The following is a 27,442-nucleotide window of genomic DNA, read 5'->3' on the forward strand; positions in this document are numbered from 1 at the left end:
GGGAATTCCTGGGGACAGTGGGGTTCTCTTGGTTGGTGGAACCCACACCTTCATTCCTATATACAGCCCAAGATCTGGCCTTAAGGACTAAAGTCAAAAAAGAGTTTGATAAAGACTTGAGTGTGTGGAAAACCCCAGCTAGAAAGAAAATTCTGCCCCAGAAAGAGAAAGGAGATGGTGAAACAGATGCACCAGTGGGCCGGCCTAAGAGTCAAGAAACTTATGGCCACCATGTTAAACATCAAGTTCCATGTACTTGGACTGACACGGCTGGTTGAAGATATTGTACATGCAGGTATATCCTGTAAAAAGACAAATTCCTGCAGAACCAAGGTCTAACCTAGCAAATTCCTTCCAGGTAATAGACTGGGAGCTTATTGAGAGGTAGATTTCACAGAGATCAAGCCTGTCAGGTATGAAAATAAGTACCTCCTAGTATTTGTGAACACCTTCTCCAGCTGGGTAGAGGCATTTCCAACAAGGAAAAGGCAATGGTGGTGGTGGTGAAAAAGATCTTAGATTTCTTTCCACAATTCGGGGTACCTAAGGTAAGCTGCTTAAAAAGTAGGCCTGCTTTCATTGCCCAGGTAAGTCAGGAATTGACCAAGTACCTGGGGTTTGATTAGAAACTTCATTGCATTTATAGACCCCAAAGCTCAGTTCAGGTACAAAAATAAATAGAAGCCTAAAAGAAACCTTGACTAAATTATCCATGGAGACTGACAGTACAGATTTGGTGGTGCTCCTTCCTCTGGCTCTTTTTAGAGTTAAAAATACCCCTTCAGAGTTTAACTTAACTTCTTTTGAGATTATATATGGAGCACCCGCTCCTCTGACCACCTTAAGAGAAGTTATTGAACCTACTTGTCATAGTAACAGTGATTTGTATGTGAGGTTAAAAGGACTTCAGGTGGTGCAGAAAAGTGTGGACCCTGTTGGCCCATGCCCATGAACCTGGGTCCCTGAAACATCTCATAGCTTCCAGGTTGGAGATGCAGTCTGGTGGCACCAAGCTCAAACTCTGGAACCGTGCTGGAAGGGACCATTTCTGGTGTTGCGGACCACTCCCAATGCTCTAAAAGTTGATAGAATATGTTTAGATCCATGCCTCTCATGTGAAACCAGCTCCAGAGGAACCATTGCCCAATTGGACAGTACAGTGCATTCAAAAGCCACTCAACATAAGAATCCAGACAGACTGTAGCTGACCAAAATGATTCCACCTGAGGTACTCTGATCTAGACCTTGATCTCACTCCTGGTGAAAAGGCCTGGACTAGCCCTTGAAGGTAACCTTCATGTTCCCCAAAAGCTAACATGGGAGGTTCTCTCAAAACTGGAGATGTTGTTTGATCTATTTCAAAGACAGCAGCCCCATATACCTCTTGCCCCCTACATTTTTAATCGCCTGGTTAAATTTGTTAAAGACTGTGTTAATACTATACAAGTACTTATGCTTAAACAACAATATCATGCTGTACCTCAAGATAATAGCTTGTGATTCCAAGATTGGAATCAACCACAAAGAAAAGGGGGGAATATAGGAATTGGCATAAACTTCAAAATTAACTGCCCCAGGACACATTCTGGGAAGAGCACATTTCTTAATCTGAGGACACCTGCTGCATTACCCTGTGATTTTGTTTTTTAGGCTGTCCTGGTCTACTAAGTTTCAAATAGGCTAGGATAAAACTCTGTCTAGAAAAGAAAACAAAAAACAAACATATTTTTCTATCTGCTGAATGATAAATGGTGTGTTCTCTTCAGGAGACCAGAATATCTTAAAACTTGCAGGATGCAGCAGGATTTCTTGATCTCAATTCTCAAATAAAAAGTCTGAACCATTCCTTGATATTTAATTTAATTTTTTCTGGGTTTCTTTTTGCTTCGTTTTATTGGTGTTATTTTTTTTTCTTTCCTTTTTTGTCTTCCATTCATTTCTGCAGGCTGCAGGCAGGCTCTCCTGGTGCTATAGAAATAACCAAATATGTCCCTAAACTAGTGAGCTTCCTGCCTTCAGCATGTGGATTGTAATCTCTCTTCCATATGTTTCCCAGTACCTACATGCTTTGGCAATGGCTGCTGAAGCTTTACTGTTTTACAGCCTACTCCTAATATACAAATACAAGTGACCACAAACAATTGTCCTTAGTGACTGGTGATGGCATTTCATAGATTCCCTCATTTCTTCTTGCCAAAAATCAACCAGATGAATGGAGACTGAGGAAAGGTTGGGAACTTAGTACTTTATTTCTCTGAGGTCCTGTGTTGAGGTTTTTATATGTTGTTGTATATTGTAATGCTAATACTGCCTCAAATGTCTGGTTGCCATAAGGGATGAGGAAATCCTCACTTAAACCAAATTATTCTATATGACCTTTCTTCTTAATATAAGACTGTGGCCTGACTAAAGGTGCCTACAGCAAATAGCTGGACAGACGAGAGATGTGATGGACTTTGGCACTCAGACTTGTGGTCTAAGGAGAGAAAATGAGGAGAAGTGAAGAAAAGAAGATAACATAGGGTAAATGAATCATGAAAACATGAGGGTTGGCCTGTTAAAGTAGGAGCAGAGCAGACAGATGATGACAAGTTATCTCCTGGGGATATTGACAGTGACATAGTCAAAATAGCATACAGAGTTGATATCTGTAAAACTCCAGTGTTATTAAGGATTCTTAGACATATAAAAGGTCTATGGCACTTATTTGGAATCTGAATGATCAAAATTGGTGTAGAAAACCCCAAATAATTTTTATTACAAACTTCCTGGGGAATTGACCACAGGCTATTCATCATTGACTCATGGGCTGAGACTTAAATCTCCCTGGTGATCCTTTCTCAGCCATATGTATTCTACCAAGTTATGGTTGGATTTGCATATGGTCTCTAGGAAGAAGGTGACTTTGGAGAGGTTTCATATCCTAGAGTGGAGAATTTTGGCATTAAAACTATTGAGGCCATGTAGTGATGACACAGCCAGGCAGGGCTGATCCATTGCCTTTAATCCCAGCATTTGGAAGACAGAGGCAAGCACATCATTGAATTCAAGGACATCATGCTCCATAGGACATGTTTCAGGACATCCAAGGGCACAGAGAAATCATGTCTGGAAAAAACAACTAATAGGCCTACACACTTGAGAATTCCTGCCTGGAGAAACAAAATAAATAAATAAATAAATAAATAAATAAATAAACAAACAAACAAACTCTCTGTGGAGTCCCTATAAACAGAGCTTAAGTAGGCAATGTAATGAAGACCAACATATGGATGGCATTAACAAAGACCCCAGCATTATGTGGGTTTTTCCCTGTGCTTTCTTTAGCAGAAGCTCTTTTTACTTGTGTCTGCTTCATCTAAACATTGCTTCAACAGTCTTTCTTAGCCTTCTGCCTATTTCTGCTTCAGTGAAACATTCCTTCATGTGTTTGCCACGGCAAAACACCATGCATCACATCTGACTTTCCAAACAATCTTAAGTTTCCACTTCAGTGGAGTGTCTCACAGTAGGCTGAAGAAATGAGGATATTGTTTTAGGATTGATCTCTATCTCCTTTCTCACTTTAATTTATCTACTTCACATCCAGGCTGGTCATGCTGCTCTGGACCTGATGCCCTGAACCTCTCCTTTACAGGTTTGTCATGGGCCCCTCTCCTTACAGCATCTGGAGTGCTGAGATTAAAAATGTGCACCACCATGCCTGGCTCTTTTTCTTAAAAGAGTATGTCTGTGCCTGGATGCTCTTCATGAATCACTGTGAACGGCCGAAGACAATAAAAAACATGGGTTTTCTGGGCAGGTACATTTACAGAGAGGAAGACTGTCCTGGGTGGGTTCCAGAATGAAAGGATGACTGGCTACTGCAAGGGTTACAGGTTGTATGCCTCTGGGACAGATATGTCCAGAAGCAAACTTATGCTTTCATGTAGATTTCCAAAATAATGGAAATAATTTCATTTGCAATACCCAAGCCAGTTCAGGCTGATTTGACCCTAAAGTAATCATACCCAGATATGTTTACTCAGACACTTGAACAAAAATTCCCTATAATTTCTTATTACTAGGGGCAGAGAAATGTAATCTATTCTTCTGAGATTGGTAGCTCTGTATAAACAGGGCTGACAAGATTTGCATGCTGTTGATGAATTATTTGTAAAAGGGTGTGTGTGTGTCTTGGACATGCATATCAAGATGCTGGGATGCTAACTACATTCATATAAACAAGGAGTGTGTACAACTTATACAATTGGGGCTTGACTAAAACTATTGTCTATGTTTTTCTGCCTCCAAAACAACTGCAACCTCTTATTGTTCCTGCAGGCAGACATGGAGTTGCAGTCTTAAATACCTTAGGAGCTACAGAGTGTCAGATGTGCACAGCCCAGCCCACAAGCTAAGTTTCTTTCAAAATTTGATCCTTCCAAACTTACGGTTTTTATTTACTGGGTGACCTTAACATTATAGAATAAATCAGGAACAGGAATGGGGTGTGCCCTTGTGCAGGTAGGCATGTCTAGAAAGCCTGAGTCCCCAGAATCCATCTTGGGGCTTCTCAAAGAAAATGTTAAAATAATCTATTTATTGGGAAATACACTTTCGAAGCAAAGGTTACATGTAGAGCACACATATTGGTGTGTGTGCTATTTATATAATTGGAAGAATAGATGAACATAATCCTATGTGGACCCTCTCCACTACTTAAGGCACAGGTGTCCCCATTATGCTCTAACAATTGATCCCTAACTTTCTCTAACGAGTTACAAAAACAATCAAGAAGCATCAAGATTTGGTTGAGAGTTAAAAATCCTCCAGGTATGAAAGATTGGTTTAACATAGGACCATGAAAAGTTAGCCAGCCAGGCTTGGGAGACAATACCTGTAATTACACAACTCCTGAAGGCAAGGCAGGAGGAGTTTAAAGAACTCATAGCCAAATGTGGACCAGAGAACCTAGCCTTAATATAAAGAAAAAAATCAAGTGGGAATATAGCTCAGAGCTACAGTGCCTGCCTGGCATACCTCAGAGTCTAGGTCCATCAACCACAACAACAACAAAATGTGTGAATGCAAAATTAATGCATGCTAGTGATGGAATAGGTAATGATAATTGAAGCCCTTGACAAACCAGACAAACTAGCCATGGGAAATAGAGTAAGAATCTACCTTAAAATATACACAACAAATGGCTGGAGGCTCAACAGATGAGAGCACTGACTGGTTTTCCAAAGGTCCTGAGTTCAATTACCAGCAACAACATGGTGGCTCACAACCATCAATAATGGGAGCCCAAGTACTCTTCTGGTTTGTCTAGAGAGAGCAACGGTGTACTTACATATGTAAAATGAATAAACAAATCACACACACACACACACACACACACACACACACACACTGTATTCAGCTGATACAATTAGCCACATTAATAAAGAGGTGAGGTTACCTCTGAATGTGTGCAGAAAAGCAGTTGACAGGATTTCCTCACCCACTCAGGTTCTTATCATTTTATATTTACTTCTCAATTTGAAATTCTTCAGAGTATTTTGACTGTTTACATTTCTGATAATGGCCATCCCCTTTATGATTACCTTTGCCCAAATATTAAGGGGATGAAGGGGGCTGCCTGCCTTTGACTTTATTGTGTGAGAATAATTTTAAAACAAAATACAGCTCATGAGAATGGAGCTAATATAAATGGCCAGAGTTACAGGAAGACAATTGACCTAGTTCATCATGTGTCTGGAATCTTAAATTATTTTATTCATAATTAATGGCAAAGGATAAAAAGGAATGAAGCCAGACCTACACAGAAAGATCCTGAAAATGCTGAGATGAGGAAATTTAAGACTCTTGGCACATTCAGGACTGCAGGGACTTGATGAAAAGTTCTATGCTAATAATATGCATGTATTGGTATGCTTTACATTGCATAGTTGAGTTGCATTGGTCCGGATTCCATTGAGAGTAATGCATGGAAAAAAATTCTTGTTGTATACAGCAGTTTCTCGAAACTGCTGACGTTTTGAGCTGTTTGGCAGTGATGTCAACTGAGACAGGTGAATGTGATAAAGCAAGACCTATGAAGGACACATGATGTTTGGAAAGAGTATAAAGAGGATTCCACAGACAGTGATGGAGGCTGAGCTTGCTTGTTTTTAAATGTACCTCTGCAATGCTTGTAAATCTCAAGTGTTTGTTGATCTTTGCTTCCCTGAGAGAGGAACCGCAAGGAAAATCTCCATGAATTCCTCTTGGTTCCTCTTGCTGATTCCAGCCCATGCTGAGGCCTGGCTGTTTCTGCTAGGTAGTATCATCACTGCTGTTTCATGTTTGCTAACCAGACTCTACTGAACTGGACTGTTGGTGTATCCATGGAGTGTTTGTGAGTAGATTCACTTGACACTTTTTACCTGTGAACAGAGACTGGAGTTGTTCCAGAAAGCCTTTCTAAACAGGTCCACTTTCCCTCTTACCGTTTCTTTGTTACTATCTCTGGTAGGTGGTGGTATAAAATAGAGGTTAAAGTATTCAAGAACCATCATTAAATGTCAGCTTTTGAAAAATTAAAGTTCAATACCTGTCATTCCAGCCAGAATTGCCACCAGCTAAAGGTTTTCCAGAAATTCCTAGTGGCACTGTCTAAACACACAGAATGATACAAAAACACTCAGTCTCACACACGTGCACATACATTCGCATACACACAAATATGCAGAGAGAGGGGGGGAGAGAGAGAGAGAGAGAATCCAGCATGTCTTTCATTAAATGCTTTTGAGAAAACAGAAACCAAAGAGCTGTAGAGCGAAATTAAGGTGTCCTGATTTTAAGTAATAATTTCCAATTGATTGCATCTGGAGAAGTACTGCCTAGTGAAAAAAGATGCAAGCCACCCTCCTTCCTCAGTCCTCTAAGTAGATAAGAAGCTGAGCAGACGGAGCATCCAACTCACCTATATATACTAGAAGATAATGTGCATTTGTGACAATCTGGTTGTCACAAATTTTCAGAGCATATTTTAGGAGGTTTTGTGTGCATGTCTAATGTCAGGAACAGAGTAAAGCCAATGTGGTACACACTTGGAACCATGCACATCACATGTGAAGAAAACTCAACCAGGTGTGTTGGCTCACAACAGCTAACTCACTGAGTAGAATGTGGAGGCAGGAGGATTTTTTGCTAATTGGAGTTTCAGATCACTCCAGCTAGAGTGAAAGTCTCTTCCTCAAGAATTAATTTAAAAAGCAGCATATAAAGAACTACTAAATTAAGGAACAAATAAAACTAAGCAAATCACACTGGTTTAGATAATGAACTCTTGGCTATCAAGCCAGTCTCAGATTTTTGGCTTTTCCAAAATAAACTCTTTCAATCTAGGTAATGAAAAATATCTTATACAGACTGGTGTCAAACCCATTGAGATTTCTGTGCTTCTTCCTGTGGTGTGATGTAGTTAAACTGTGAAATATAAACACTGGGTTCTCTGTTTTCTTTGATTCTTGCTTATTTTAAGTTAGGGTGTCTTTGTCTAACCAAGGCCATTCTTGAAATCTCCAGAGAGATTATAAAGGACTTGAACTCAGAGAGATCATCCTGTTGGTGCCTCTTAAGAACTGGTATTAAAGGCATATAACATAGTAATAACTGCAAAGACACATCAAGCAGTTTTATATTATCTTAGGCATATATGTTTCCCTGCCGACATGTGAGCATACCCTACCGTAAGAAGGCTGAAAAGAGTGAGAGAAGAGTTGTAGATCGTTATGAGCTGGCATTTGGAAGCTAGGAATAGAACCCCAGTCCTGTGGGAGAACAGATCTTCTTGAAAAGTCTGAACCATTCATACAGTCCCTAAACAGTTTAAAACTTATTTCCTAAATTATTTCATCAAAGGCAAAGATAGTACAGATAAAATCAGAGAGAGACACAAGAGAGAGAGACAGAGAGACAGAGAAGTAGAGAGACAGAGAGAGACAGAGAGGTAGAGACAGAGGAAATGGCAGAGAGACTAACAGTGATATAGTGTTTGCACATTGTCTTGCTGAATGTTTCTTCAGTTAGGGGTCCTTCCTTTCCCCTCTGGAGACCTAATCATACTGGACACACCCTATTTCATATCACCACACTAAATCCTGTTACTGAAACTTAGCCTGTCAGTTCAGGCTACCTAATGATTCCAGAAGGACTTGAGAAATAGGTTGTAAATTAATGTGGGAGAACAAAATCATCACAGAGCTCATATTTGAGGAGAAATATCCTGGCTGGGCTTGGATTGTGACCGTAAGTTCAGATTTTATACATTCCCACATGAGGATCTGATTCACTCTAGCTGGGTCAAAATAAGATTAAATGGGTGGTGTCTTCATCATCCTATCAGGTGGCAGCTTTGGCCTGAGAGGTGTGGCTACAAAGGGGAGGTGTGAGGGGGAAAGAGTATATAAGGACTCAAATGGCCTCACAAAACCATCTGAGTCTTGGAGTCTGGTGTGACTGTCTGACCTTACTGAGATTGGAGCTTCTGAGAGCAGTCTCCAAAGCAGGTAAGTTATTTATGCTCATCAGGACACCCCATTTGACTTGGGTTGACAGTGTCAATTTCATCTTAACTTTCTTTTTTGCATTTGTTTGTCTTCTTGCATGCGTGCTTTCTTAATTTGTGTGGTTATTTTGAAGCAGCTGACCTCATTTAGCCAAGTATAGCCACAAGTCCACATGTAGCCAAGTGTCATGAAACACTGAATGTTCAGCCTCTACCTCCTGAGACCTGAGGTGGCCCTGCCCTGCTTGTGTATAGTGAGCTAAGGAGGCAATATTCAAGGTCACAGGCATACTGAACAAATACCACATATCCTGATCTACTCTAATCTACCTTACAAAATTTTAATTCAAAATGAATATAGATTTATAAAATGACAAGGAAAAAACTTCTTATATGGAAGAACACCAGGGCATGAGTTCTTGGAAATCATCAAATTGGCAATTTTATGCAGTCAATTTGTTTTTTTGACTAATCGAGTGATTGATTTTTACTTTCTGACTCCCACTCAACACTTCCCCCACTCCTCTATCCTTCTGCATTGAGTGGGTAGGCCCTTGGTAAATATCTTCCAAAGGTGACACATCAAGACTGTGAGATTAGGTGCTTCCTCCCCTGCTGTGGTCCCACAAGGCAGAGCAGTGAGATGAATAAATCACACATACAGGTTACTGCCTTTGAGATAAATGGCTTAACCAATTGTTTGGGCCTGTGTGAAACCAAGCTGCATTAAAGCTACATATGTGTGGAGAGCCCTAGGTTTTTTCTTTGTATATTGTTTCAATGGTGGTTCAGTCTCTGAGAGCCCCAGGGGTCTATATTATTTGGCAGTGCTGATCTTCCTGTGGCTATTCTATCCCTTTTGAGGCCTGCAGGCCTACCCACTATTCTTCCAAAGAGTCCCCAAGCTCTATTCACAGTTTGTCTGTGGGTCTCTGAGTCAGCTTCTGGGTTGAGCCTCTCAGAGAATAGGAATTCTAGCCTCACGTCTTCAAGCATAACAGAGTATCATTAATAACATCAGGAATTGGTGCTTGTCCATGGGAATGGTCTCTGGTTGGGAAACATTGTTATTTTGCTATTCGGTCTCTGTTCCATGTAGCATCCTGGCATTTCTTGTACACAGGATACATTTGTAGCCATGTTTTTGTAGTTGGGTTATTGTTCCCATTACTGGAGTTTCTGCCTGGCTAAAGTAGATGGCCACATCATGTTCAATTTCCCCTATGCTGAGAGTAACAGCTAAGGTCAACCCCATATATGATTGGGCACCTGCCTTATGTCAGTTTACTGTCTGATCCTGAAGATATCCCCAATTTCCCATCCCAGTCAGCTGAGATTTCCATTCATTCTCATTGACATTTTGTATCTTTCCTGTCTCTGCCCACACCTGATCCTGACCCCAAGCATTATCTTCCCCACCTTCACTCCCACCCCATTTCCTCCTTCATCTGAATATGATTATTTTATCCTCCTTCTATGTGAGATTCAAGCATCCTCACTTGTTCCTGCCTTCTTGTTGAGCTTCTTTGGGTCTGTGGACTATAGCATGCATATCCTTTATATCATACAATGTCCACTTTTTAGTGAGTATATACCATGCATTTCCTTTTCAAACTGGGTCATCTTACTCAGCATGATGTTCTTTAATTCCATTCATTTTCCTGCACAATTTATGCTGTCTTTGATTTAATAGCTGAATAATATTTTATTGTGCAGATGTACCACATTGTCTTTGTCAGTCTTCAGCTATGACCATCTCTGATTGTTTCCAGTTTGTGGCTATTAACAGAAAGCTGCTACAAACATAGTTGAACAAGTATCCTTGTGACATGGGGGAGCATGTTTGAGGTCATCTGAGAATGTACATACCATTGGGATATCACTCTGCTCAGGACGGCTTAACTTGCTCCAGAGGACTCATCATGTGGAAAAAATAATGTGGCTTATCATGTGGCTTCTCTGTATAGTTCAGGACACCCAAGTCTGTTTAAGTGGGAGGAGAGGTGGCAAGAGAACAGAGGGTCCCCTGAGATAGGAGGATGCTCTGGGTAGCTTGGTTTGTCCCAGAGGTCTTAGTGATCGGGGAAGATGAGAGATAGAATGGATGCTTACCTGTATGGTTTCTGATCCACAGGTCTGCTGAAGGTGGCAAGAGATTCTATATCCAGAGGTAACACAGGGTGCTTAGGGCAGATTAGGAGGCCTGAGAGGACTCAATGAGCAGGGAAGATGGTGGAGAAGGGAGGGTTACCTGAATGGTTCAGGTGCCCCAGGTCTGATGAAGTTAGGAGGAAAGATGGTGGGAAGAATGAAGGAAGCCTTTGATAGAAGGCTGCTCAGGGCCTCAATGTATTTAATCTCTCAAAGAACAGTTTAGCATTTAGCATGGCTCCTGCTTCTAAAAATCATGGAGGAAAAATTTTATCCATTTTATATAATATATTGTTCCACTGATTATAGTAAAAGTTTGTTTCCCACAAAAGTGTCAGATGCATGTGTGAGTCTCCTGTTAAAGCTTAGAGCAGGACTCACAGGGAACATTGTATTAGATTGCGGAGAATATCAGGGAAGATCTGTTGAAATGGGTGCTTACATATTACCAGGAGGACCTTGAAGGAACTGTGGCAATGAGAAAGACAGATATCTAGTAATCTGAATCACAGGGTTCCCAATGCCACCAGACCAGAGATTCGTCCCAGTTGCTGGTTCATGTAATTACTGGGAGTGGGGTGTGAAAGACTTGCTAAAAGACTTTTAAATGGAATATTTTCGTTCTTTGGATATTTTCATAGCATCTGCATACCTGAAAGTCATGATGAGCTTCAAGGCCCCACCAACACAACAACAGCTGGCAAGAAGTAACCTGCTGAAAGATGAAGCCTTGGCCATCTCTGCTCTCGAGGACCTGCCCTTACAACATTTCCCACCACTCTTCAAGGATGCATTCACCAGCAAACAACCTAACATCCTGAGGCAGATGGTGGCAGCATGGCCCTTCCCATGCCTTCCTGTGGGAGCCCTGATGGACATGCCTCACCTGGAGTCCTTGAAAGCTCTGCTTGATGGCCTGGATTTGCTGTTGGCACAAAAGGATCAACCCAGATAAGTAAGACCTTGGTAGCATGGGGGAGGGGGAAAGTTTGTATGGATGAAAGTGAATACAGTACTCACAATGTGGTCCTAGGTGAAGTAGAGGATTCTGATTATAGGAGTCAATGTCTTCAAGAATGGAAATGAAGAAACAGGACAGTGGTGTATGTAGAACAGCTTAGTACAGAAAGAGTCAATATGCAATGAGTCTGTCCTTGCCTCTTCCTCAGGCACTAGAAATGGAAGCCGAGTATTTTCAAGGAATTGATTTAAGGGAAGTTGAATTATGGATTATGCAGATTAAACATTGTGTCTCCTGTCATATGAACTTGCTTCTACTTTACCCACAGAACATGGAAAGTACAAGTGCTTGATTTACGAGATGCCCACCATAACTTCGGAAAGGTTTGGGCTGGAAGACAGCATATCATTTGCTCTCCAGATGTAAATGGCAACAACCAAGCAGTGGGAAATCATCGCATCCTAGGTGGGAAACAGGCCATGACTGTATTGATGAACTGTTTCCTCAGGTCCCACTGTCCCTCCAAATATCTAAAATATGTTTATCGGTGGGCCAAGCAGAGGAAAGCTGTGATACAGGTGATCTGTCAGAAGTTAGAGTTTCGGGACTTTCCTGCCTATGACCCACTGGATGTTTTGGAGGTTTTTGATACAGGTTCAATCCAGAAATTGGAAATAAACACATGCTGGGACATTCACACCCTTGCTTTGCTAGCCCCTGGCCTGGGCCTGATGAAAAACCTCCAGAAACTCACTTTCAAGGAAATCTATGTCCCTGTGCATTTGCCTCAGGACCAAGAGATGGAAGCCTGTTGTTTTACAGAGATCTTTTCCCAGTTCTCCAAACTGAATAAGCTCCAGCATCTCTATTTGATTGATGTCTACTTCCTGAATGGTCGCCTGGACCAAGTGCTCAGGTAAGAAAGAACAGTGAGCTTTACCCTGGGGTGAGCAAAGTATTTTGTTGTTGGTTTGCTTTACATTAAACATCAGTTTATATAGTGCCTTTCCAGCTCGTTTTTAATGTATATAAATGTGAGTTTAGAATAATTGATATAGTACTTTATGCTGTTGTTGCATCCTAATTTCTCACCTTAGTAAAGCAGGTTCCATCTCCTCTGACTTTCCATGTTTCAGAGGAAATTTGATCACAGGAAGGGGTTGAACAGATGGGAAATGAGTGAATGACTGTGGTCAAAGGGAAACCCTATGAACAGAACAGAGGCTGTTTGTGGAAGCTGGGGCACATTAAGATAAATGATAGCAGAGATGGGGATGGTTCTGACTGGTTCCCAGTTGATCCTACTGGGTTCTCCTACTTACATCATCTGTCCCCAAACATGTTTTCTGCTTACCAATTCAGAGGGAACTGTGGAGCTGAGGCAGTAGCAGACACAGTGATTGCTTATGTCCTACCTAGAAGAACATGACATTAGTTGTTAGCTCTTCATCAGGGAGCATCTTATTCTTAACCTTATTAAAGGTCTGATAATGACCTTGGGCTATGGAGACTCTGCAACCTTGACTTCATAGCCTTTTTTCTGCAACTATTGAACTTCAATGTTGTAAAGTCTTCTCTCTCTCTCTCTCTCTCTCTCTCTCTCTCTCTCTCTCTCTCTTTCTCTTTCTCTCTAGTTGTTTGGAATGTCAATTAGAGACCCTTGCTATCACTCACTGCATGCTGTCACAATCAGATATGAGGTATCTGTCCCAGTGTCCAAGCATCCAGAAGCTCAAACACCTGGACCTGAGTGGTGTCACCTTCCTACATTTAAATGATCCATTTCTAGGAAGCCTGCTACAAAGACTGACAGCTACTCTGCAGACATTAAAATTGAAGGGCTGTATGATCATGGAGATGCAAATCAGTGCCTTCCTGCCTGCACTGAGCCGGTGTTCCCAGCTCACTGAATTCAATTTTGTGAAGAACTTATTGTCAATGAGCAGCCTGAAGAAGCTGCTGCAGCATACTGCCAACCTCACACAGCTGACCCTGGAGAAGTACCCTGCCCCTGATGAAGTCTATGATGACATTGGTGATGTTATTCCACACAGATTTGTACAGCTTTGTTCTGAGCTTATGGGCACACTCAAGGGTATAAGGCAGCCAAAACAGGTCTATTTTGTGAGTAAGAGATGTTTAGATTGTCGGAAATGCTTTATCTATCATTTGGAGGCCAGGCTATGTTCTTATTGGGAATATACAAAATGAGGTCATTGCTGGTCTCTGATAAATGTAAGGCAGTACTCAAGTGACTGATTAGAGACATAGGCCATGTGTATTAAAGCATTTCTGGATGGACTGTGGAAAAATAATTATTTCATTTCATTTGAATTCCATTCATATTCTTCAGATTTAAAGTAGTTGTGTTGACATGAAGAACCATCATCTTATTTTCAGCCTAATGTCTACAGTACAGACCCACCATTGGTTAACAACAGTATTCCATAATTGTAGCCCTTCCATCCCAGCACTTTCATAATATGAGGGACCCTAGTGGAAGCACGGGTGATAGAGAGGACATTATAAAGAGCATAATGGAATTGAATAGGAGGACTCTGTGCCATTCTGCCTCTGGATGACATCCTCCTATTGGCTGGACTGAACCTAGGAGTATTTTTGCATTAGACTGCTATCACTTTTAAGCTGTGTCTCTTTCATGGGGTGCTCCTGCAGCCTGATATTATCTTTTCACACCACCATTTATGTAATAATTTGTCACAGATTGCAATAAATCAGTTCTGAATAAGAACATGTATGTTTTCTTCTTTTACTGAGTTACTTTTCTGACAACATCATACTTGTGTACTGTACTTACCCTGGCCTTACAATCATGTGTCCCCTTGTCTCTGCCCCTTCCTTTTCCTAGATCTTTCAGAGTAAATAAAGACCAACATGTTCTTTCCTAGGGGAGATTTTATAATCTTTTGATTGATTCATGAGATCCTATCCAAAATGCTATATGAAATCATTTGGAGATGTTACTCAGAGGCAAACAAAGCTTGCTGCTCTTCCTGAGGAGCACTGTTTGATTCCCAGTACCCACAACCACCTGTATCTCCAATTCCAGGTGAATGACATTTTCCTCTAGTCTCTGGGAGCACTTGAGTCACTTGCACATGAAACACAAAACCTCACACACTTAATTAGGGACAAATTGAAATAAGTACTTTAAAATGAAAGTTAATACATCAAAACAAACATAAAAATTCTTCATACATATCTCGATAATCCCATTGGGATCACTTGTGCAAAATACAAAAATCTAAAGGTAGATCAGCTGGTGATGGACCTGTATAGTCTTCAGGACAGATGCTGCAGAATTATTTGTCTTTGTGCTTGATCCATGTGGTTCCATCTCAATGATGAAAATGTGCTTTGCATGAACATTTTATGGAGTCTAGCCACACCCTCCATGAGGATAGATAACTTTTAGAGCATTTAGAATGTAGGAAACAATTTTTACTCTTGAGAAATGGAAGGACATATACAAATATCTCTTCCCAGTCTCTGTCATCTTTAATACCTCAGGAGACAAAAGCTCCATAGCTGTGTTTTCTTCTTGCTGTCTCTCCCTTTCTTTTGTTATCATTTCTTCTCTGTCTCTGACTCTCTGTCTTCTCTCTGTGTCTCTCTCTGTCTTTCTCCAGTGATGGTCCATGTTTTCAAAGATTCCATAACAAACTGGGGCTAGATTGTGACTTATTTCTTTTTGTGCTTTTATGTCCAAACACTTAAAGAACCTAAACCAAGAAAGCTGCATAGAACCATTAGCAGAAAGTATCACAGAAGTTCTTGTAAGGATGAAATGGTACTGGCTTGTTAAACAAAGGGGCTGGAATGGGTTTGTAAAGTTCTTCCACATGAAGGACTTAGAAGGCAGCATCAAAAATGTGTTGCTGGCTTGTGCATGTGTTCCAGGAATAGAGACTTTTCTGGCATATCTAATAAGATAGCCTTGTGAGTGCAATAGATGACTTTTAAAACTCCAGCCACCAAACTGCATGCTTCTGTGAAAACAAATGTATCTATGAATTTGAACTTGAAGCTGCCCAGGATTTTTACAGTGTAGTTCTACATTGCAGAAAGAAAGTGGTCACAGGACTGACCAATGAGACTAAATACATGAGAAAAGTGCTCCCTCTTGAAAAGTCACTGTCTGAATGAAGCAATGTTAGCTCTGTAGTTGAAAACTTTGTCATGATCAGTTCTAGTGTGTATGCAGAACCAGTGGTGTGTGTGAACTGGTTGTAGTAGAACAAATCAGATTTATAACTACACAGGTTTTAACTACACAGTCTGTTTTTGTATTTAAGGATCACAGGCAGATGTAAGACATTTGATCGCCTGTTGACTTAGTAAATTGTAAAGTGGTTTGGGAAAGTAGGCTAGAATCTTAACCATGGTGCTGTTCACAGGGTTTACTTGTTTAACACTGGTTTAAGCCTGGTGTCACTAAGATAGATATGTATTTCCTTTTACTAATGATTGCTAGACTTTGTTTTGAATTTCTGTACTGTTTCTGTATTATGAATTACCCTTTACTTCCTCTCCTTCCTTTACATGTTGGCTTGTTATACTTCCTTCCCTTACAGATACAGTCATCTACATTTCCTCCTTGTGCCCTTTACTGGCCATTTTAGTTATCTACATTAGAACACTCATCCCCAACCCCCAAAACTTTAGTGAGGGCTGCAGATAAAAGTAGGCATGAATCAAATGGCTAAGAATGTAATGGGGAAGAAGTGTCCTGTCTGCCCATCTCAGCCATAAGGCCATATGGCTGGAGCGATTTGTACCTATGTATTTATCTTTGATCATCATTTGCTAATTTATATTTATCTCTTTGGACATAAGAGCACTTTATGTAGTTAAATAAACCCTGTAAGTTGAGGTGACTAAAAGGTTAGCCTCTCATAATCTAGTCATGGAAGATTTTTTACTAGGAGGGTGACTTCCCAGCTCACAAGGTATAAAAGCCAAAGTACAGACAGGATCTTAGTAGGTATTTTAGGTTCAGGGCCATGAAGATTTTGAGAGCTCAAGTGGTTGAAAATGGGATTGATTTAGAGGAAGAAGAAGCATGTGGTCTGAGTGCTGACTAGATGTATAGTTGAGGCACATTCTCCAAAGAGAAGAGTGAGGGGCTACTTGGAGACATGGCTCACAGCAAATTCTGTTTGTTTCACACATCTCTCAATGGAAAAACATGCAATCTTCAAGCATCTTCCATGTACATTCTGTCTGAAGTGAACACTTTCATTCTGCTTAGTGCACCTAACACTTTTAACAGCTATTTCCAAAAGGGCTGGAACCAACTGCAAGTTGATGTGGGTTATAAATGTTTCCCTTACTTCTGTTTTTTTTTCTGAGGAAAATATAAACCTTTTTTCTGCCCTGCAAAAAAATAAATAGTATGAGGCTTGCCTGGACTACCTGGAGAGTTCTAGAACAGACAGAACTATATAGAGATTCTTAGCCTCAAAGCAAACAAACAAATCCCCATATTGACATTTCACTCACAAAAATCTCATCACTCCAGAGTAAGAAACAGGCAGATCTCAATGCATTGATAGGATAGTGTCTACACTGAATGATTTCCTTTTGGGATAATCACAAAACTAAAACTAGAGTGGAACTCAAGAGCCCATTAACTAAACCACTCCCCAAAATGAGGTTTTTGTTCATTAATTTAGTAGCTATTTATCTACTCATTTATAACTTGTGTTTGGGCAAGGTTTTGATCTGTAGCTAAGGTTGATATAAAACCCCAAATCCCAGCACTCCTGCCTCAGCATTCCATGTGATAGGATGACTGTTGTAAACCAACACACCTGGCTGAGTTTTCTTTGCATGTGATGCACTTGGTCTTGAGTGTGTGTCCCATTGGCATTGCTCTGTTCCTGACATGAGACATGCACACAGATTCTCCTAAAATTATCCTCTGAGGACTTTGTGACAAACACATTGTCACAACTGTGCATTCATTCCTGTAATATATAGCTGAGTTGGATGCTCTGTCATTCATCAGTTGTGTTAGCTAGCTACTCAAGAGGGCTGAGTCAGGAGGATGGCTTGCAACTACTGTTCTGAGGCAGCAGTTCTGGAAATGTAGTCTTTAGATGGTCTTGAGTGATATTGGTCATAGGTACAAGAGTAGAGAGAGGGAAACTCGCTAAGATGCTAAGCTTTCATTACTGAAGGAACAGAGGGCTACAGCCTCTCAGGGAAGATTGACACCTAGCTAGCTCACTCTAGTTAGTTTATTCAAACATCATACAAGTTAATTGGGGATGGGAAAGATTCCAGCTACCAAGGTTATCTTGCCCTTACTGCTCATGGGAACAGACAACCCACACCAATCTCAGTCCCTTTTGACTTTGGCTAGCCATAATCAAAAGAAAGAACTTCAGGTTTGCCAGAAGTGTCTCAGTACCAAGATGAGTGCAGCTGCATGCTCTCACATAGCACCACGTGCAGACGTTCTAAAGAGACAATATTTCTTCAAGGGTCATACATTCCCATGGCAATTTCTCAGCTTCTCCTAATTGACCCAAACATACCAAAGGATTATGGGTCATTTAAAACAGTTTCAAATTTACATCATTTATACAGATGGTGTCGTGTCTTAGTAAAAAGAGCATGTCTCAAAAGAATCCATCCAGGAAACTAAGTGGTAGATGTCAATAATTTGCACTAAACCTGGCATGGACAAACACACACATGTTTAGAGCACAGGCTAGTCTTTCAAAGGACCCAAATAAAATTTCCAGCACCCATATCAGGTATCTCACAACACCTAAAATTCCAGATCTAGAGAGATCCTACTCCTTTGGCCTCTGGGATCTTTGATCCATGTTAACATTTCTCATTAAAGACACACATACACATAATTAAAAATAAGAAAGAAATTTAAAGTGTGATAAATGAGATTACTCCAGAAATTTAATGAATAAATGAATCACTGAATAAAAATAAAGAATGTATATATACAGCTGTATACAGTAAAATTAAATTGAAGATGATTTCTAGGCAGTATTTTATTTATCACAACAGGCTGGAAAAATCTTGTAATTAAAAATTCACAAGTGCTTTTCATTTAAAAAGTATATTTTTTTATTTTGGCTTTTTTTGGTCTTTCCCCTTTCTTTGTTCCTTTCTTTCTTTTGACAGTTTATTTGTATAGTGCTGGTTGTAAGGAAATTGCTATATAGAAAAGGCTGGCCTTCAACTGTGAGATATCCCTGCATCTACCTCCCTAGTGAAGTGGAAACTTCCAGTGTCTCTGGAAAGTTAGTTATAACAAATGATGTTTTTCTGGGGCACACAGGTGAAAGGATATCTTGGTAAAGCAGACACATGAAGAATATTTTCCTGAAGCAAGCACAAGTGAAAGGATGCTTTAATAAAGCAGACATGTAAAGGTTGCTTGATAAAGGAGTAACTATGGCCCTACAGACAGTAGGAGACCAGCACTGAGCGTTGGTTTGGATTGCTCTTCCCACTCTTTTCCACTAACAGCACCCATGTATTGGTTTGCCTTACAGAGCAATGTTGAGCTCATCTTGTAATAAGGCTGCTATTGAGAGAAACTTGCCAAGAACTGCTTGTGAGATTCCTGTGCCAGCTTCTGCTTCTGTGGCATCTCCTGAAGCCAATTGCCCAGCCTGGTGGTTTCTTCAGGGTTAAACTACAGCTGCAGGTTCCTGCCTAGTGTCTGCCTGCTGGGAAGACTTGATTGAAGCCACTGGTTTCTGCATCTTGGACTGTCTTGGGCTGCCTGTAGGCTCTGTGCATCCAGGAGCTCAGGAAATCATTCAGCACACCTGTCTACAGGGACATGTCTGAGTCAGAGGGGTCTGGTAAAGCACTCAGGTGCCATATATTCATGCTATGCCTTAGGAAGTATAAGGCTCCCCGATCCCAGGCACCATGACAGGGCCAGAGTCCCTGCTCTGCAATAATAGAGGACTCAGTGTGCCCTGTTGTACTCTCTAGAGGTCTCAAGTCCAAACACTCACAGTCTCAGCAAATGGAGGCTCTGATGACCCAGGTATCATTAACCTTTGTCCCACCAGGTACCAAACCCTGCTCCTTTGAATCCCATTTCCCTTTGGAAAGGTTATTCAAAAGAAGGTGATGTGAGCAGCCTCTTTTCGTGGCAAAAAGACACTGATCACCTATAAAGGCCCTCAAAAGAGACAGTCCTACTGTCATAGGCCCAACAACCCAGGTTCTGCTTTCCACACATTGAGTCTGCCAAGGATGGACTGAGGAGAATCTCTGAAATGTATGGCATTACTCTTTACTTTTGAGGTTGTTACAAGGTCCTTTGGGACATTGGCCTTTAGGATACTAATTTGGAGAGTGAGGTAGAAGTTCTGTGAAGTAGTGACTACTGGGCTCTGCCTCCAGACTGTGTGTGAGATGTAAAAGTGAACCAAGACATTTAAATTTCTTCTAAGCAGCTCTGGAACAATATGCCTACATAAGAGTATCCTGAAATAATGTGAATCTGAGAAAGACATGCTATTGAATCCTTCAGCTTGCAATGGTTTCCCTCATCTACACTCACCTCTCTTTCTGTGTATAGCTGTGGACTTGGCACACTCAGACAGGATGCTCTTGACTTTAAGACTTGTCTGGGCTATATGGCAAGACAAAGAAGGAGGAATCAAACAAAAATGAATGTTGGGAAAGCCTACACATGAGAGAAGAGTAAGAATTACCAACGTGGTATTTTCAATCTCATTTTCCATGAAGTACTAGAGCACGGAGGATACATAGGAATAACTAGGTGGGGACTGGGATGAGAATAAGTGCTTATGGAGGATGCAAGAGACCTTCCTACATGCACCATGTTGGCCTGATACAGCCATTGCTATGATTTCCAGCCATGTTCTGAATCATGCCCATCCTGATACTCAGGCCTCAGACTAGCATGCTACGAATTGTGTGAACAGACAACAAATGTCCTGGGAGTTGACCACAATATATAGTCAGAACGAGTTTGGATGCGTGCCATATGCTTGTAGACTCAGAGATCCACTTGTCTCTGCTTTGCAAGTGCTGTGATTAAACTCATGAGGCACAACCACTTTACTTCAATAAATTAGTTCTTGACTATCTGTCTGGCCTAAGAATCTTCCTCTACAGATCTGATCCAATTTACCTACACCATCCAAATCTGAAAATAAGGAAGTGGGTGGAGACTCAATTATTTAATCAGAGGCCTACTTTGGTGGGAAGGATGTGGCTACAAAAGGAGGGTTCAGCTGAAATTTATATAAAGAGTCAGAGCAGGCAGAGAAACTCTCTGTGTCTTGGAGCCTGGAATCACAGCCTTCCCCTGCATGAATATGGTGATCTGTTTCCAGTGTCCAGATGGAGTAAGTCCCTCAGCTCCATGAGGAAACCTCATCTCATGCAACCTAGTCTAGCCTTGTTCTCACTTGAAATTTTGTTCACATAATTTTCTACTTGGTGGTTCTTCTTTTTTAAGATGAGTTCGCTCTAAGTAAGTTTGCCTGGACGGTATCATAGACATTCTGTACTTTTTGGCTAATATTCACTTACCAGTTAGTACACACCATGCATGGCATTCTGGGTCTTTGGTAACTCACTCAGAATGATATTTTCTAGTCCCAGCCATTTACCTGAAAAATTCTTGCTGTCCTCATTTTTTATTAGCTGGATTTTATTCCATTATGGAAATGAATGATATTTTCTATATCCATTCTTCAGTTGAGTGCTATCTGGGTTGTTTCCAGCTTCTGGCTATTACATATAAGGCTGCTATGAACATAGAGGAGCAAGTGTCCTTGTGGTATGGCGGGGCATCTTCTGGGTATCTGACCAGGAGTAGTATAGCTGCCTATTCAGGTAGAAGTGTTTCCAATTTTTTTTTGCCAAACAACCAGATTGGTTTCCAAAGTGCTTGCAACAGTTTGCAACCCCACCAAAAATGGAGGAGTGTTCTTTTTTCTCCACATCCTCACAAGCAAGTACAGTCATTGGAGGTTTTTATTTCAGTGATTCTGATTATGTTAAGGTGGAATCTCAAGGTCATTTTGATTTGCATTTCCCTGAAGACTAAGGACTTTGAACATTTCTTTAAATGCCTCTTGGTCTTTAGAAATTTTTCTACCTTTGAATTAGGGAAAGGATTGAAGAAGCTGAAGGGGAAGGCAGCCCCATAGTAATCTCACCAGTCTCAACTAACCTGGAAGCCTGGGAGCTTCCAGAGGGTGAGCCACCCAACCAGGCGGCATACACCGTCTGGTCCAAAACCCCGAGTACATATATAGCTGAGGACTCCCTGATATAGCTTCAATGGGAAAAACTTGAGGCCCTAGAGAAGAGGGATACCTGAAGGGTTGGGGGTGGGGAGGGAAGCACCCTCTTGGAGGAAGGACTGAAAAGGAATTAGATGAGGGTCTGGGGGAGGGGAGCAATGTCTGGAATGTAAATTTAAAAAAAAGATCGCCAGGCCTTCAACTCACAGAAATTCTCCTACCTCAGCCACCTTAGGCCTGTTTAACCAGAATATCCAGTGTGTTCTCAATTACATCTAATTATTAATTGATTTATTGTGGTTTCTGTAGAATTTTTTGTTTTATTTAGTTTTGTTTTTGTTTTTTGAGACACTCTCATTAAGAATGTCAGGGTGATCTTGCATTCTAGGCACTCTAGTCTGGAATGTCAGATATGAGTTACTCAAGGGCCTGGAGTGCTGATCTTTCTGTCACTCTAGTTGGTGTGCTTTCAATACCAGCAACACGGAGGCAGAGGCAGGCTGTGAGTGTCAACATAGCTGGATATTATATGTGTTTTTTTTAAAAAGGCAAAATAAGGGGCTGGAGGGAAGGCTCAGTGGTTAAGAACACTGAGTGCTCTTCCAGGGATAGTATGTTTAATTCCCAGGAACTAAATGGTGGCTCACAACCATCTATAATGGTTGATTATAATCTGATGCCCTCGTCCTCTTTGGGTGTGTCTGAAGACAGAGACAGTGTACTCATATACATTAAATAAATAAATAGATATATAACTAACTAAATAATGTAAAACAAGCAAACAAACACAAAATATCAAAAACAAACAGCTCACTGATAAATAGTCTCTTATTATAATGGAACCAAGGATCTCCTCAAACTTGCAGGAAGAAATATATATATACATATGTGTGTGTGTGTGTGTGTGTGTGTGTGTGTCTGTGTGTTTAATATTCATTATATCACAATCACAGTCTTGCTCTCTCCTCTCCACCCATACCTACTCTTGACTGCAACAGAAATGCAGAGGTTGGATATTCACTACGTTTGATGGCAGCCTAATATATATATAGAAAGTTTTAAAACAGCTATAAGACCATGTCTCAAAGAAGAAAAAAAATCCAAACCAATAAAATCAACAACACCAAAAAAAAAAAAAAAAAAAAAAAGAACATGATATTTCTATTTGCTGATTGATACATGGTCTATTCTTTTCAAGGAAATCAGGATGTCTTCAAAGTTTCAGAAAGAATCCAGTTTTTTTGTTATTATTAAATACTCAAACAGAAAAATCTGAATATTATTTAATATCTGCTCCCTTTTCTTACTTTTTTGGTCTTCCTTTAGTTTCTGCAGGTCTCAGGATAGCTGGTCTGGTGCTGTATAAGTAACCAATTATGACATGGAGCTAGTGAGCCTCCTGCCTTCAGCCTGTGGATTATAATCTCCACCTCTTAGTCTCTTTATTCTGGATGCTTTATAAAGGGTCACCAACCATGTCAATGGCTACTGAAGGATAAGTGACTTTAGTGTTTCTTTCCCACTCTGTAAGCTCTATAGTTTGCAGACCTCAAGCTTGGAACTTTACCAACACCTTCTCCAAAAGGCATGTAAGGGTCACAATCAAAGATTGATGTCAATAACTAATGATGGGTATTTCAAAGAGGAGGTGACTCATTCCATGCACTGTAGCTGGATAGATAAAGATTGTAGACAATTTGGAAGCTGATTTTCTTTGCTTTCTTTGAGGGCCTGGAAAGCTAAGCACAATCACCATCCAACAAGTGGCTGAAGCTTCAGAGTTCTTCGTGATGCCTTCCCAGTGGGATGTATTCACCCCATCTCTGGCTGCGATTGGATGTGGCCTTTGGGAACTAGGATACTTTGGAGAAAAATCATACCACCAGAGAGAATTATGGGTTTAAAACCAGCACAGGCCAGACCAAGCAGTGCTAGATTAGTCATGCTGTGGTGGGCCAGGCTGAGCAGTGATGGAAAACACATGTAATGTCACACTTTGGGAGGTACAGGCAGGTATTTCTCTGTGGATCCAGGCCACTGAGATCGACAAAGCAAGTTTCAGGATACCCAAGGATATAGGTAGTTCTGTAAAGATATTATCTCAAAGAACAAATAAAAAAACTGTGGGTGCTCAAATTGATAAACTGAGTTCTCTGTCCTCATCATTAGTAATCTAGCCCTCACATTTCCTTGTGTGTGCAGAAGGGCTTCCTAAGTTTCTTGTCATTCATGGTATATTTTTCTGGCTTCCCTAGGATGACTCTTCAGAAGAAGACACAAAGGAAGTCTACTCTCCACTCACCCTTGAGAAGCTGGCAAGACAGAGGCTACTGAGGGAGGAGGCCTTGGCCATTTCTGCCCTCAAGGACCTGCCCAATATTCTGTTCCCAGTGATGTTTGAGGAGGCCTTCATTAATGGACATACAAAGGTCTTGACTGCCATGATACCTGTGTGGCCTTACCCATACCTTTCTGTAGGAATGATGATAAAAAACCTCAACTTGGAGACTTTGAAGGCTATGCTTGAGGGACTAGATATACTGATTGCACAAAAGGTTCGCTCCAGGTAGGCAAGATTGGCTGGGGTTGGAGGATGGGTCTCTGACTGCTGAGGAGAAACTAGGGTCTCAGAATATTTACCCAACTGTAAATCAGAGGCTTCTGATCATCAATTCTTTCTTCAACCCACAGTCTGAACTGTTCTCTTCTGAACGTAGAGGCTGAGAAGGTGAAAAGGTTTGGGCTTAGTCTCAACTCTCTGGGCAAATAATAAATAATGTAGAAGACAGAAAAGAATAGACACACCCAAGAGGAGTGGGTCTTTTCCTGCATCCCTCAGAAGTACAAGAGAAATGACATTGGGATTAAGGAGCTTGGAATGAAGGGAAGTAAGACAGGGCTAAAGATGCCTGTCTTGCAAAGAATGCTATTCATTCACTGAGCATGAGTCTCAGGGTTTGATTCTAGACACAGGAAAATAAAGTTTTGAAAGAAACAGCTTAAATGTAATATGTAGAGTAGAATCAGACTATTAAATGTGTCTTCCTTTACCGTCTGATAGTTATACTCATTTCTCCCACAGTAGGTGCAAACTCAGAGAGATCAATTGGAGGAATGAATACCATGACGTTTATGGCATATGGGATGGATCCCATGAACTCTTACCAGGATTCATGACACAAAAGCAGCCAGTGCAGAATAGTCCTGACTGTGTGGTGAAGAAAGAATTGAAAGTGACAACACAACTTGAAGTCATGGAGGGCAGACTTGATGAATCTGACACATACTTGTTTCAGTGGGCCCAGCAGAGAAAAGATTCCATTCATGTGTGTTATAGAAAGCTAGAGATTCAGGGTTTAACCAAAGCCACAGTCATAGAAATCTTCAAGTTTTTACATGCAGACTGTGTACAAGATCTGCTGCTATGTCGTCTTTGTCTAGAAGATTTGGACTTTCTTAATCCCTACCTGAGACAGATGAACAATGTTCTCAATCTCAAACTAAGTCATATCACAGATACCCTAAGTATGGGTGATTCTGAAATTTCTCTACTTCCCACATTCCACTATCTCCAGAAACTCTATGTAAATGATGTCTCCTTTATATATGGCAACCTAAAAGGATTCCTCAGGTAAGGAAGGGTCCAGTAGTAGACCAGAGAAAACTAATCTCTTTTCTTTTGCCTTGGTTTTGATGTGGTTTTGTTTTGTTTTTCTGCAAGCTATAGAAGCTTTTGTGGTCTGGCAAACATAAACCTATCACTGTTAGAGACCTAGCATATCGAGGCAATGAGCCCTGTGCCAAGATCTGTATGACCAGGCCAAACAACCTCTTATTGCTTATGTGTAAATAGTTTTGAGTTTAGAAACAGATTGAGTGGATGAGAAATATGGGACAATGGGTTTCAAGGTGAAGACAGGATCACGGAACTTGGGGAAACAAAACCTCGTAGAACTCTTAAAAACAGTACTAGGAAGTTGTTGAATTTTGTTTGGGATAGTTATTCCTTCTTACATATACCATGTTGCCCTGATATATCCACTGCTATGGTTTTCTGTCAGGCCCTGAGTCATGACTATGGTGATATCTTAAGGACTCAGACTAGAATGTTGGGAGGAATGTGAGCAAAAAACAAAAGGCCATGTCCTGAGGGTTGTTCTCAATATACATTCAGAATGAGTTTGGGAGAAATGTCATCTGCTTAGCTGTCAATCCTATCAACCCTCTTCAACACCATTTCACAGAAAGCCACAATGTTTTCTCTCCTCAGGTGCCTGAAAAAACCCTTGGAGTCACTTATCATCACTGACTGTAACCTCTCACAGTCAGACTTGGATTGCCTGCCCGATTGCCTAAATATTTTTGAGCTCAAATCTCTAAACCTTGCTAATATTAATTTATGTGATTTACTCCTTGAGCCTCTTGGGTTTTTCCTTGAGAGAGTTCGACATACCCTGGAATACCTAGAATTACACTCATGTGGTATACAGGACTCTCAGTTGAATACCCTGCTGCCTGCCCTAAGCCAATGTTCCCAGCTCAGAGTTGTCACTTTCAATGATAATGACTTTTCTCTGCTTTTCCTGAAAAAACTTTTACACCACACAGCCCAGCTGAACCAGCTGGAAAGCGAGGCATACCCTGCCCCTCTGGAGTGCTATGACAGGGATGTAATACTTTCACACAGATTAGAAAACTTGTGTCCTGGGCTCCTGGATATACTCAGGGCCAAAAGAAAGCCCAAGGAGGTCACCTTTGAAACAACCCAATGCTCTAAGTGTGGTGGGTTCTACCTTTATGATCTGGAGACCCAAAGTTGCCATTATGAAATATAACTACTGTAAGGTTGATTGTGGAAGACAGAAATGGAAGCTGAGTATTGGAGATTGATGAAACCCTAAGTGAATGTCCACTGCTGATTGGAGCATGGAAATGTTAATCACTTATAGGGCTGAAACACACTGGAAAGGCAAGATCTTCCTCTGAGCTGGTAAAGGAATGTAGCATCTACAGAAAATATCAAGCACTCTTTTCTTTTCTAGGATTATTGTAGGTTGTGTGTATTATAATAGAGGTAATCTTCCATGAGGACATTGCCTCCCCTTTTGATTTATGCAATGAATATTTTGATATTTAATAAATATTTTGGGTTGATGGTATGTCTCTATTAGAGAACAGAACATAATCATCCTTAGCATTTCTGCACCTGTATCTGGTTTCTTCATTCCTCATCACCATAACTAGAACAATCTCAGATTTGTGCAGTTCCTTGCATCCCAGGAACAGTCTCATAAATGGGACCCAAACACAGAGCTTCATAAAGTGCTCAATGTTTTGGAAAGACATTAGTATGTAGTACACTCAGATCACAACCACTGAGTTTGTTATAGAGAACAATGGGATGAGGGGAGAGGCATATTCAGCAAGCATGAAAAATGAGGACCAAGACAGGCACATTTTAGGAAGTATGTCCTTGTATTTAACCTTTGCTGAGAGAAT

The 27,442-nt window shown here is 40.8% G+C and overlaps 1 protein-coding gene and 1 pseudogene across 1 annotated transcript; both read left to right on the forward strand.

Annotated features, from left to right (window-relative positions):
- Window positions 1-11,351: 11,351 nt before the first annotated feature.
- Window positions 11,352-13,859, forward strand: LOC117708391 (PRAME family member 12-like; annotated as a pseudogene).
- Window positions 13,860-21,007: 7,148 nt separating this feature from the next.
- Window positions 21,008-26,778, forward strand: LOC117709169 (oogenesin-3-like). The gene is made up of 4 exons (XM_034503324.2): window positions 21,008-21,037; window positions 24,199-24,509; window positions 25,026-25,574; window positions 26,214-26,778. Exons 1-4 carry the CDS (start codon window positions 21,008-21,010, stop codon window positions 26,776-26,778), a joined length of 1,455 nt encoding a protein of 484 aa, XP_034359215.2.
- Window positions 26,779-27,442: the final 664 nt, after the last annotated feature.

The sequence above is a fragment of the Arvicanthis niloticus genome, chromosome 5 (genome assembly GCF_011762505.2).
Source record: "Arvicanthis niloticus isolate mArvNil1 chromosome 5, mArvNil1.pat.X, whole genome shotgun sequence".
NCBI classification, from domain to species: Eukaryota; Metazoa; Chordata; class Mammalia; order Rodentia; family Muridae; genus Arvicanthis; species Arvicanthis niloticus.